At 33.0% G+C, this 13,871-nt stretch overlaps 1 protein-coding gene across 1 annotated transcript; it reads left to right on the top strand.

The window, feature by feature from the left end:
* Positions 1-2,420: 2,420 nt before the first annotated feature.
* Positions 2,421-6,868, top strand: LOC111409890 (calreticulin). The gene is made up of 14 exons (XM_023039987.1): positions 2,421-2,648; positions 4,112-4,219; positions 4,330-4,522; positions 4,621-4,879; positions 4,983-5,039; positions 5,151-5,198; positions 5,306-5,392; positions 5,469-5,526; positions 5,613-5,680; positions 5,766-5,861; positions 5,977-6,024; positions 6,242-6,271; positions 6,385-6,486; positions 6,572-6,868. The coding sequence occupies exons 1-14, from the start codon at positions 2,528-2,530 to the stop codon at positions 6,581-6,583; spliced, it is 1,287 nt and encodes a 428-aa protein (XP_022895755.1). The 5' UTR covers positions 2,421-2,527; the 3' UTR covers positions 6,584-6,868.
* Positions 6,869-13,871: the final 7,003 nt, after the last annotated feature.

The raw sequence follows: 13,871 nt of genomic DNA, 5'->3' as shown, positions 1-13,871 counted from the left end.
AATCATCGTAGCATTAAATGTTGCTTTAACCCTATCTATTGTTGTGATAATAGAAAGATTGTTGGGATCATCGAAGTTGGGCTTCAATTTTAGATAATTGTGTCAGTCAAATCATTCTGTCCAAATTTATTGGATATTACTAATAAGAAAATGGAAAATGCTACATGTACAATAAGTGTTGACGATCCCGATTGACAACTACACACATGGAAGGATCCTGAGCTCCTCTCTTGTGAGTAGGTTGTCAACCCCGATTGTACAACTAACAAAATTTATAAGAATACATGAAATTGATTATTATAAAGATTAGATTTAATGATTTATTTTGTCATGTACTCGTTCATATAATTTTTCAATTTGACAAGTTAACTGTTGGACAAAGTGTTTAATCAAAAGAAAGTATAAATTAAGTTTGTTTAATCATTAAAAATGTGAAATTCTGCGACCAACCCTCTTGAAATTAAAATATAAGTAGTGGATTTTTTTTTTTAATTTTGTCACGTCTGTTTAAAACTTGTTAGAACAGAATAACAGGTTTGTGTAACTAAATTGTCAAATACTCTAATGAATGGGACCACGGGTTAATTTTTTAGGGTGTGTTTGATTACATTTATTTTTCATGGAAAATATCAGTTTTCCACCCAAATTCTTACTTGGAGTGTTTGATTGCTATTTTTTTCCATGGAAAACATTTTCCAACTTTTGAAAATATGCCTAATTTTCCTTGTTTTTAAGGAAAACATTTCCCTTGGGTAGAGGTGATTTTTATTTTCCACAAAAGATGGAAAATGTTTTCTTTTCTAGGTGATATTTTTCATGCCAATCAAACACTCCAAGTAGAAATTTGGGTGAAAAACTGATATTTTCCATGGAAAATAAATGTAATCAAACACACCCTAACATAAATCACTAATCTAAGAAGTTTTTCAAGATGATGATTATTATTATTATTATTATTATTATTATTATTTTGCCAAATGGCCACTACATACAAAATTCAATGAAATTAAAAATTAACAAGTACCTTATTAAATTCACAACAAATATTAAGGGGGTGCTTGAGAGTGATTTTTCACCCTAAAAAATTGATTTTTTGACTGTTACTTCACTATTTTTGTCATAATTTTTGACTTCTTCTCTCATAGGTAACCCCCACTTTTCTCCTAACGATCAAAAAATCAATTCTCAAAATTTCTACCAAACAGGGCCTAATTATGTAATCTATTTCACCCGAGAATTAAAGAAAGAAAAATCAGCAGTCCCTTTGTCTTCTTCTATTTCTTTTGTAGTCAATGTACTGGTCCTCAACACACCATTCAATTTTTGTAATATTCATCGTCACAAGGTAGTACCGACTCTAAAGTATTTATCGTCTTTGATCTTTCCAAACTCGACATAAAAAATTTATTAAAATAATCAATAATTGCCCACACCATTTAGCTAGCAATCATATCCGTGCACAAAAATTGTTCTCCAAACCTATTCACACGAAAAATGATACAAGTTTCATCCCATAAAGATAAAATTTATTTATATTTTCACATAAATTTTAAAAAATATAATTAATATAGTTGAAAATATAATTTTTTACAATATATAATGATTTAAATAAGAGTGTTTCATATATGTTAATAACAAATATAGGGATATATTTAAAAATTAATTATACCCATAACATGAAAAGTGATTGTCTAATTATATCCGCATAACAATTTTTTATATCTGTTCGATTTTTCAATTACAAGAAACGTTTTTAATATTTGCTCACTTTTTCTCTTATATTTTTATCTTTTTCTTGACGGAGAGTCATTCTGAACTTTCAATTAATTAACATATTTTGTCTCTAATCTCGATTTTTATCCTAATATTATACTAACATGCATTGAAAAGATGGACATATATTTTGTTTAACTTTTTTTTAGTTATTTTTTTGGAATATTTAAAAATACGATAGACAAATTTGACTTTTTTGCCTTCATAACAAAATATTTTGGATGAAAATAATTTCTGTAGACGAGATGTGAAAATTAATAGAAGGTTGATGATAAAAATATAGAAAAATGTGAAAATATAAGTGTAAAAATAAGGATTAATTAAAATGTGACATACTTAAGAAAAATTGTGGTTGGTATAATTTTTCCAAATTGATTAATAATTTGGCACAGATAAAAATGAAAATCAAACATATTTTTATTAGTGGAGGGAGTATATTAATCATGCAATACACGTTCATAATAACTCCAATCTCAGAAGTCCAAAAGAAAAGCCAAGGCTAAACTCGTCATTTTGTACCAACCATCACAGTGCAAGTTGTAACCCATTTCTGGATGCTCCAATTCGTGTAATTGCCCAGTCAACATCCGCCACGTGGAATCCATGACAATGAAATTCTACGCGTCAGTTTCTTATTCGAGCATGTCGTCAACTTGTCCTCGACAGGACTCACTACTCAGTCCGAACCAAGCGTAAATCTCAAAGAACGATCCATCTATATAGACAAAGCTCTCACACTCTCTCTAAACGGTTCATGGCGATACTGCAGAGAAGAGCGCCGATGTTGAAACCTAATTTTCTCTCCCTTGTCCTTACTCTCTCTCTTCTTGTCGCGATTTCATCAGCGGGAGTCATCTTTGAAGAGCGCTTCGAAGGTACTACTCTCTCTAATTAATTAAGATAAATGTAATTTGGAGTTCATTTTCTACGGTTTCCACGAATTTTCTTAATTGGGCTAACTAGGTTGCAATTTCAGATTTAATTTGTTAATGATCGAAGTTTGATTTATCTGTTTGATTGAAGGATTGAATACGAGGTCTAAATGTACAAATTAAAACGTTTTTCAATAGATCTGTGATATTTTTCATGAAATCGCTCATTTTTATAACTTTTTGTCGGATTATGAAAATGCTGAGTTAATAGATACGAAGTGTTCGATTAATTCAATGTAAGAACGGAGGTGTGACTCAATGTAATGGATAACTTGTTACTAATATTTTATATTGGAAGATTAATTTTGACCTGATCTAGATTTCAGTGCTTAAGCTTTTTTTAAATTTTTTTAATCTGTTTTTATAAATGTTAAATGTATGTAATATTGCAGATATTCAGAATCTATGATTCATGGAAACTTTTAAATGTAAACTTTTTGGAAACTCTCTGAATATGTTTCGGTAACTCAAATCATTAATAGAAATTTGTAAACTCTATGGAAACTTTATGGTAACCTTTTAGAACACTTCGTAAAAATTCAGAAATTTTACCAACACAAAAAAAAAAAAAAAAAAAAAAAAAAAAAAAAAAAAAAAAAAAAAAAACTTAATCAAGGACACCAACTAAAAATTCTTCAAATTATTGGCTTTAGTTATTACGCTAAAAGAATTATAATGCTATAAACCTTGATTTTCTAACTCTAGTGTCCGCCACGCCATCCTTGGTAAATAAATTATATGTGACTTCCCACCAGATATTAATTAAGATGACAAAAATTTTATATGTTGAAATTTTAGTTATATTAGATTAATTGAGGTATTTTTATTATTTAATTTATGTTAAATAGTTCGTTGAAGTTAAATACTGAATGTATTAATGCAAATTAATAATATTTACATAACGTTTCAGCAATGTTTTGTGAACTACTTTTTTCAGAAATAACATTTCCACGTGTTGCGTTGTGCCCCATTTCGTTTACCGTTTCCATTTCGTGCAACCTAGATCAGAATTGGTTTACTTCTGGTGTTCAATTCAATTTTTTTGAATTTCAATTTGCTAGGAGGAAACTTTTGCTGCCATTTATGTCTGTGTATGTGATTGTATTCTTGAATCCATATTTGAGCCCATACTTATTGTGTGCCGAGACACTGTTTCTGGTTGGGGGTAGGGTAGGGTGGCAAGCTTTATTTTTTAATTCAGTGTAAAAGGTTGAGCTTTCTGTATTGAGGATGTCATCTTTTCCTCTTTGGATCAAAGTGCTTCATGTTTTATTTTAAATAATTACAGTATTGAACGTAAAGAAAAGTAAATAGGGCCATGTTTCTATCTTTAATGAAATGGAAATTTTAGATGTGGTTTTCATTATTTGTGTTACTGATATATATTTGCTATGTGAATTCTAAAGATGGATGGGAGAATCGATGGGTCAAATCCGACTGGAAGAAAGATGAGAACATGGCTGGAGAGTGGAATTACACCTCTGGCAAATGGAATGGAGACGCTAACGATAAAGGTATTAATGCCAACATGCGATATGCATCTGCAACATATAAGTTATGTACATATGCACATGTCGTTAACTATAACGCTCAATGGGTATTAATTTCAATGTTTATAATGCAGGCATCCAGACCAGTGAAGACTACAGGTTCTATGCCATATCTGCTGAGTTTCCTGAATTCAGCAACAAGGGTAAAACCTTAGTATTTCAATTCTCCGTCAAACATGAGCAGAAGCTCGACTGTGGGGGTGGATACATGAAATTGCTCAGTGGTGAAGTGGATCAGAAGAAATTTGGTGGTGACACTCCATACAGGTTATGCATATAAACTATTTTCTTCTGGAAAATTTTCTATTTTAGTCTTCTATCCCTGCCTAAGTTGCTGATTAGTTGTCTTATATGGTTGTCTACAGCATAATGTTTGGACCAGATATTTGTGGTTACAGCACTAAGAAAGTCCACGCAATTCTAACATACAATGGTACAAATCATCTGATCAAGAAAGAAGTCCCTTGTGAGACTGACCAACTAAGTCATGTCTATACTTTTATCCTTCGGCCTGATGCTACTTACAGCATCCTCATAGACAATGTGGAGAAGCAGTCTGGTAGCTTGTACTCAGATTGGGATCTCCTCCCACCAAAGGAGATCAAGGATCCTGAGGCAAAGAAGGTAATTCCTTTGCATTTATACAAGAAATTCATTTCAATTTTTACAAGGTAATTCCTGTTTGCTTGTTATGTTTAATAATATATCATGTGCGTGCTGATTACAGCCCGAAGATTGGGATGATAAGGAATACATTCCTGACCCTGAAGACAAGAAGCCAGAGGTAAATGAACTAAAGTTTTTTATCCCCTGTGCTTATTTTAAATGAAAAATATTATAAGAGGCTGTGTTATATTGATTTGATAACTAATTCGTATATATATTCTCTCTGAAGGGTTATGATGACATTCCAAAGGAGATTCCAGATCCTGATGCCAAAAAGGTAGTTATAGCAACTTTTCTGTATTTTTTCCCCCTCCCCTTGCAATCCCATGTATCAAAGTCTACTGATCTTTATTCTTACCCAAGTAAGATGTTTTGCTACGGCAGCCTGAGGACTGGGATGATGAGGAGGATGGTGAGTGGACTGCACCAACCATTCCCAACCCTGAGTACAAGGGCCCATGGAAGCCAAAGGTTTATTGACTCTAAATTTTGGTTCATTGATTTTAATGAAATCAACAGCTTACGACTAACTTTGGCCTTTCATCAGAAAATCAAGAACCCCAACTACAAAGGCAAATGGAAGGCACCAATGATTGATAACCCTGGTAGGTAGTTTCTGTTTTCAGCATTTTCTTGCATCACTTTAGCACCATGAAGTATTAAATGTTACCAAATTTAAATGTTATTACAGACTTCAAAGATGACCCAGATCTCTATGTTTACCCGAAGTTGAAGTATGTAGGAGTTGAGTTGTGGCAGGTAAAAGAAATATCTTGTCTTTGGGATATGATTTTGTTTCAATTAACAATTTACAATTAGCTGAGCAATTATATACATATTAAAGGTGAAATCTGGGACCCTGTTCGACAATGTCTTGGTATGTGATGATCCTGAATATGCTAAGCAGCTAGCCGAAGAAACATGGGGCAAGCAAAAAGATGTATGTGGAATATGTTTCTAAAAGCTTCTTCTCTTGCACCTTTTTCCAAAATGCACTGTTCCCTTTTTTAAACAATTATCTGCTCATTAACACGGGAATGATATTGATTCTACAGGCTGAGAAGGCTGCATTTGATGAGGCAGAAAAGAAGAGAGAGGAGGAGGTACCATTTTATTAATGTGTTTGATCGAATTATCTGTTGTTGAGTCGAATTAATTCTATTTTTCCACTAAATTCTTCTTATCCAAGTACCCCACTATGGTAGTTGTTCCTTAAACAGTCTTGTTAATTATGTATTCATTCTGGAAGAATTCTGCCTTGCATGACTCTTGACAGGTTTTTGTTAACTTTTTGTTTTTTGTTTTTTTAATCAAATTCAGGAATCAAAGGATGATCCAATTGATTCCGATGTGAGTCCTCAAATCAATCTTTCTTTCATTTTTGGTATCCAAAGACTAGAGTGCATATAATTTTCATTTATTTTTCCTTGTGTCCTGATCTGGCTGCCCTTTTCCTTTTTCAGGCTGAGGACGGAGACGATGATGCAGAAGACAATGATACCGATGACGACTCCAAATCAGACTCAACGGAAGATGAAGCCACCTCAGTGGATGATGATGCACATGTAAGAGCATCTTCAGTTTTGTCACATCATAATTCATTGATAACATTTTGCCTTTTGCTAATTCACTTGTGCTTCTATTCTGCAGGATGAACTATAAGGTGCTTATATATATGGTGTTTTCTGCCCACAGCAGTTAGCATTTGAGAGTTTTTCCATTTCTACTTATATTCTTTGGCTGTAGCTTTTTGTTTTAGGGAAAAGAAAGGCTGCATGAAACATTTGTGGCTTAATTGCTTTGATTTCTCGTGACCCAGACAACAGAACTAAAAGAGAAACATGTTTCGTTGTTTTAGATTTATAAATTTGTTAAGAACATATGACGCTACTCCAGTGTTGTGATTTATTTTACTTTTATAACATTTTTAACCTTCGCAAAAGCACTGCCATGCGAGTATTGGTAATAGCAGTCTAATTATGTGGTGATCCCTCTTTAAATTCTGATGCTACTATATGATAATTCATGTTTGATCATACTTAAAAAGTACAATATAGTATTTAATATCGTATAATAATACTGATCTCAATTATGCAATGGGGTTTATTTTAGGATGACAGTCCACATCTTTTTTCTTTTTGAAACTATATGGGATGATATGCCTTGTATGGTGAGGATTAAAATTAGATTTTTAATAGATTTTAATAAAAGTTTTTAAAATGTGTGGTTGAAAAAGTTGTGAAATCTATAAAAAGTGTGGTTAATATTGATTATGTGACTTTGATTTAAATTAAAATTTGATTTAAATCAATATCAAATAGGAGCTGTATATATCTTGATCGGTTTTATTACTCGTTTCAATGTCAAGTGCTGTCTTCACCCTTCTTCATCTTCTCTTAGGAGCTATTGAGAAAACAGTTTGAACTTTGTATTTGATTCTTGGGCTCTTTCTTCTTTTTTTCAAAAGCTGTTACAAGCTTACTAAACGTGTTTGTTTCCAATACCTGCACTAAGCATTCCAGTTTCCTGGAATATAGATATCATTATATCTTTTTCACATTAATTTTCATAGTAATATTGAGATTAAAACATTGAATAATGAGATCGATCGAACATACTGTCGCTGGTTCTTGTTATGCCTCGTTACACGTGACTCCACATGGCAGACATATTGTAGTTGTGGATCACCGAAACACCTTGCATAGAGGGCAAGGCCCTGAGGCCAATGCCAAGGCCTGGCTATGCATTCTTCCACCGGAGTATAGTTACCAAAGTGAAGAGGTTTCACAAACCGAAACCCGAGGAGCTTCACAATGTCTAATTTGCAGCTCCGTAGTGAAACAAGATTTTGAATTTATGCTTAAGATTTTTTTGGAATGATTAATGTGACATTTGTTATGAGTGTAAGTGTCTTGTCAATAGGGTGTCTATCACGTGTAAGAACATTAGATGTGCTATAAGCTAGGAAAGTCAAATTAATGACTAGAATTAGATGTTTGAATTAGGGAAAAGCCATTCAAACAGGGAATGGCTCCAGGGTTTGGAACAAGGAGCCCCCTATTGGTTGGGCGTCCGACATTAAGGAGATGAGGCTACGTTTATGTCCATCCTAGGGCTGCCACTTCACCGACACTACTATAAATACTTTCGATGTAACACTTGAAGACTAATGTAACTTTGAATACAAAATACAACTTTAAATGCAACTCTCAATACTCTAAGTTACCATTTTGCACTCTCTTGTTTATATCACTTTGCTTTGTTTGAATATAGTTGTTTATGATCATTAAATATTAACATACATTGCTGGAATCCGAACATTATTGTCTCGTGTCAGAGAGTTGTTACCACGACCCATTTTGGAGTGTTCTTGACCGTTGATTTGTCTATGCGTGTTGGAACTAGCTCATGTGTGCGTGAATGAGTCCGATATCTTTTGTCCATGTGGTCCTAACCCAAAACAAGGTCAACATATTAGTTTGGGCTATAAAGGGACTTGGACCAAAGGTTTATGCATGGTTGTCTCACAATGATTAATGATGTCTCACAATGATTAATGAGAAAATTATCTAAAATCCTATAATTAAAGATTAGTTTTCATTAATGAAAGGCTTATGTTTAAACTTCATATTTCAGATGTTAAATAAAATTATTAATTGTAATTAATAAAAATGTAATTAAACCTTAATTTGCATAATAATCCCATACCACCTCCACCCCAATTAATCCCGACCCAGCCTCACACACTTTCTCTACGGGGCACTCTTTTTATCTCTCTCTAACCATCACTTTTCGTTTTCTCTCTCTCTCTCTAGGCTCTACTACCACTCTACCCGTCCCCAACAAACCCTAGGGCATAACAGAATTATTGTAGAAAGTAAATGCACGCACCGACGGCAACCATTGCACGCGGTAGAGCAAAACAAAGTCTGGGTATCTTTTTGTTTAATTTTATAAGAATACATTAGACGTAATCGTTGCTGCATTCTACTGACAATCTACTTTGATACAGTCAAATGTGCGTGAAGAAAAAAACAAATTGCTAGATTCACCTTGCGTTGTCTGCAGAGGAAGTGGGAGAGTTGATTGCCATGGAAGAGGTTGGTTTTTTTTACTTCTTTAGGGGGGAGAAGCCAAGAATTTTGTTCAGTGAAGGCAAAATTTAATCAAAGTTGAACCTTTTAGTTATAAATTTAATGATATTATGACAATGCTAAAAATGACATGGCGACAACACTAATAAAATAATTATCTTCTTCTTTATTCTAGGATATGTAGAAAGTTGTGTAATATCAAAATCCATTTTATTTGATATCTCTGCATCAACATTTTTTACAAATTATTTTCTTTCAAAGAATCTCTCCATTGACACTTCACATTAAAATAAATCACAAGTGACAATTAAATACCAATTGATAGGAAAATAACTACTAATTTTTACAAATTGTTAGAACACCAGAAAATCATCACTAATTGTTTGACTAATTGATAGAAATCAAGATTTCAAGAATCCATCGCAAATATTACTAATATTCAACATTCACATAATCAAAATCCCCAATATTAAACAGAAATATTATATGATCAAGAAAGTTTTTGCTACAAATTTGAGGGCTCAAGAAGATGTGAGTTTTAGGAAAGAAATGAAAAAAAATATTTCAAAATGAGGGCAGATTAAAAGAAAATTTTTAATTTCTTGTCGCGGGGAAAGAGTCAGAAAATGTCAAAATGCACTTGGAGTTGGGGTAAATTAGTGTATGGGTTGGATTATAAATAAATGAAAAATCCAATACTTAAAGAAAAAAAAGAAATGAAAAAATAGAGAGATAAAAATTGGATTGAGTTTGGTCTTGAGCCAAAGGTCCACTGGGGGTAAATGGCTCCGCCCATGTCTCTCGCACTTGCCGAGAGAGAGAGAGAGAGAGAGTATAAAGTATACTTGTTAAAGGCTTAATAGATACAAATGCAAGAATTTCTGTTAGAAATTTCACCTTTTTTTATTTTTTATTTGTTGTGTTTTGTGGAATATCCATTTTGTTTAATAGCTTTTATTTTTCATCTGTTTATAGATGAGTTGAAATAATTTTGTTTACGGGATTGTTCTCAAGTAAGAGAGACAAATTGTTACATGAATAAATAAGGTGAAATCATTTTGTGTGGCTTGGAATGATTTTGTTGCTTGTGGTACATGTGATCGGGGTGAGATGGTGTCGTTTGGTTCTTAACATTGTTGAAAGTGATGGTGGTACCCGAGTGGTGGCGGCTGTGGCAATCAGGTGTGATGAATTCTATCTTTATTGTGACTTTTTGTTACTAGATTTATATTAACTCTGACTGTATGTGACTTGATTATATACATTCATAAATTGGACTGACCTAGTCATAGATAGTCTACATGAAGATAAATTTAGCCACAGTTAGTTACAAATAATACAGGTGAATGAAAGTAGTATTTATAATTGTAAATTTGGTTTGAAGGTGGTACTGGTGTTGCATTGGATGTGATGGTACTGGTCTGTGATGTGTTTAGATTTATTTGCAGTGACCATATGTGATCAATTATGTGATTGATTGTAACCAATCTGAGTCAATTGTGATTGGCTGTGACTTGGTCACATACCGTCACAATTAAGATTGACTTGGTCACAGACAGTCATTTGTAAGATAAATTTTCTCATAGTTAATGTTTGGTTGCCGGTGTTGAGAAGGTGGTAAGTGACAAAATCTATCTTCGACCGTATTTGACTTGGTTATAAATAGTCACAAATTAGACTAATATGGCCACAGAGGTAGTCGTTGGAAAGGTGGACGGTCACCTAAATAGTTGCTGGAACGATCGTCAAGAGGTCGTCGGAATATTCGCTAGAGCTGTTGTAAGAATTATTGCTAGAGCCATAGTCGAAGGTGGCGTGGGGTGGGGCGAAGGATGGGGTGGGTTGGGGAGGGAAAGTGAAAAAGAAAGGTTTGATGTGATGGATTGGGTGAGTAAATTAATTATACTATTATAATTAAATATTTAATAAATTTAATTATTACCTTTTTTTGAAAAAAAAATTAGAAGTTTGTTAGGGTGCGTTTGGTTTGTGTTTCCATTTTCTATTTTCATTTCTAGAAATAGGAAAGTTTTCTATTTTGAGGAACTATTTTCAAATTACAAAAAATGTGTTTAGTTTGTCATTTTGAAAAACGATTTCTCAAAACAGAAAACTAGAAAATGCGTTTGATTTAAAATGTTTAGAAATCGTTTTATGACATTTATTCAATTAATTTGATTAATTAGTAAAATATAATTATTTTATGTTAATATATTATCAGATAATATATATTTTAAATTTGGTGAATTTACTATTTTTTCTTGCTACCAAAATAAAATAATAAATGTTTAGAAAATGTTTTATGATATTTATTTAATTAATTTGATTATTTAATAAAACTTAATAATTTTATGCTAATATATTACCAGATAATATATATTTTAAACTTGGTGAAATTACTATTTTAAAATTATTGTTAAGCATTCCTAAAAAATAAAAAAAGGAAAAAAGGAAAACGGCGTGTTTTGAACGTTTTCTGCATTTTGAGTTTTTTAACTGAAAACACTCAAAACGAAAACAAAAAACCTTTTGAATTTTCATTCATAAATTTTTCCTTGTTTCCGGAAATGCATTTTCAAAAACGAGAGAGCAAATGCGTTTTTGGCATTTCCAAAAACTAAAAATTGAAAACAGCAAACCAATTAATTTGATTATTTAATAAAACTTAATAATTTTATGCTAATATATTACAAGATAATATATATTTTAAACTTGGTGAAATTACTATTTTAAAATTATTGTTAAGCATTCCTAAAAAATAAAAAAAGGAAAACGGCGTGTTTTGAACGTTTTCTGCATTTTGAGTTTTTTAACTGAAAACACTCAAAACGAAAACAAAAAACCTTTTGAATTTTCATTCATAAATTTTTCCTTGTTTCCGGAAATGCATTTTCAAAAACGAGAGAGCAAATGCGTTTTTGGCATTTCCAAAAACTAAAAATTGAAAACAGCAAACCAAATGCCCCCTTAGTTTTTAAATATGATTTTAAAATAAAGAATATATATTGTGTTCCCATAATTAATTTAGGAAAAACACTTCTTGCTCAGGCTTAAAGCCATGGTTAAATACAGGGGTCAAAAAATTTCAGCCCCCCTCCAATAGGAGGCGCCATTTGGCCCCCTGTATTTAGTCCTGGCTTTGATCCTGGACGTGCATGACTCTTCGTGCATGACTCTTCTTAATTTAGCTGGGCCTCATATCCTTGTAGCTTGTCTAAGCTTATATGTTTGGTTGGGCTTATTTCTTCTATTTGATCCAATTGATTTTAATGGACTTGGTTATTTATTTTCACCAGGCTCCAATACTTGTTGGATAAAAAAAAAAAAAAAATAAATTAAAATTCTTGGGCCCTATAATTTGGAAGCCTCTTTTTATGTTCTATTTTTAGATTGAGGAGGCTGGGCATAAGATTTATTTTCCAAGATACAATTAGTTGCCACTGGACATGATTATTAGGCCACTACAATTTTGTACCCACTCCTAATTACAAAGTTTGCTCAGGCTGCTGTTTCTATTTGGTTTGGCTGGACATTGATTAGGCTTGCTGGAATTTATTCATGCTTCTAGATTTATTTTCCATCCATCAAGTTTACAAGACATTTGGCCAAGTCAATGGATTTATCATGCTTTTCCAGCTTCAACTTTTCATCCTCCAACAATAGCCTTGCACACATCAATTATTATCAGAATCATCAAGCACAAGTTATCAAGAAAATACATGCCTTTGCATCTTGTGATCTTTAAAGTGGTACAATTGATGAACAAAAGGCAGCATGCCAACATCTATTGATATATAACTCTAAATTTGTTGGGAAAATGCATTTCAATTGCTCGACTGGATGCTAGAGCTGATTTATAGCCTCCTTTAACCTTTTTTTCCCTTACTAGAGCCCTCTTTCCTTGAATAACGGAAGAGGTAAAATCTTGAAGTCCTCGTTCCTTGAATAAAGGAAGAGGTATCTTGGAGTCCTCGTTCCTCGAATAAAGAAAGAGGCGGTATTTTGAAATCCTCATTCTTTGAAAAAAAAGGAAGAGGCTAATCACCAGATATTAGGTCCAAAATTTTAAAACTTTTTGCCGAAAGGATATTCTACTTGGTGTTGAAATCCCACATGACGTAAATAATTATACATGGAATTTGGGGACTATTGTTATGCCTTGTCACATGTGGCTCCATGTGGCCTACCCACTGTGACTGTGGGCCCACTACCACCAAAGCACCTTGCATAGAGGGCGAGGCCCTGAGGCTTGGCTATGGATTCTTCCACTGAAGTAGAGTTGCCATAGTGAAGAGGCTTCACAAAGCGAAACCTGAGGAGCTTGACAATGTCGAATCCAAGGCTTCGTAGTGCAACGAGATTTTGAATTTATGCCTGAGATCTCTAGAATGATTGATGTAACCATTGTAATGAGTATAAGTGTCTTATCTTGTCAATAGGACGCATGTTATGTGTAAGAGCATTAAATGCGCCACAAGCTAGGAAAATCAAAGTGATGGTTAGGATTAGATGTTTGAATTAAGGAGATGATGTCACGTGTATGCCCATCCGAGGGCTACCGTTTCACTTGCAGTACTATAAATATTCCCTCATGTAACACTTGAAGACTAATGTAACTTTGGATACAAATTATAACTCTAAATGCAACTCTCAATGCTCTAAGTTACTATTTTGCCTTCTCTCTTGTTGATTATATCACTTTGCTTTGTTTGAATATAGTTGTTTGTGATCGTTAATTATTATGCGATCGTTCATAACATATATTGCCAGAATCCGAACATCATTGTCTCGTGTCTGAGAGCTGCTCTCACGTCCCATTTTGGAGTGTTCTTGATCGTTGATTTGTCTATGCTTCT

This window comes from Olea europaea, chromosome 15 (genome assembly GCF_002742605.1).
Source record: "Olea europaea var. sylvestris chromosome 15, O_europaea_v1, whole genome shotgun sequence".
Classification (NCBI taxonomy): Eukaryota; Viridiplantae; Streptophyta; class Magnoliopsida; order Lamiales; family Oleaceae; genus Olea; species Olea europaea.
This window is presented reverse-complemented; position numbering and strand designations above follow the sequence as displayed.

Bases quoted from the DNA above. Each gene is read 5' to 3' on its own strand.
- LOC111409890 (XM_023039987.1), top strand. From the start codon at position 2,528: ATGGCGATACTGCAGAGAAGAGCGCCGATGTTGAAACCTAATTTTCTC. The intron at 5,199-5,305 runs GTAGTTATAGCA...TTGCTACGGCAG, and splicing joins CAGATCCTGATGCCAAAAAG to CCTGAGGACTGGGATGATGA. The intron at 6,025-6,241 runs GTACCATTTTAT...AATCAAATTCAG, and splicing joins AAAAGAAGAGAGAGGAGGAG to GAATCAAAGGATGATCCAAT.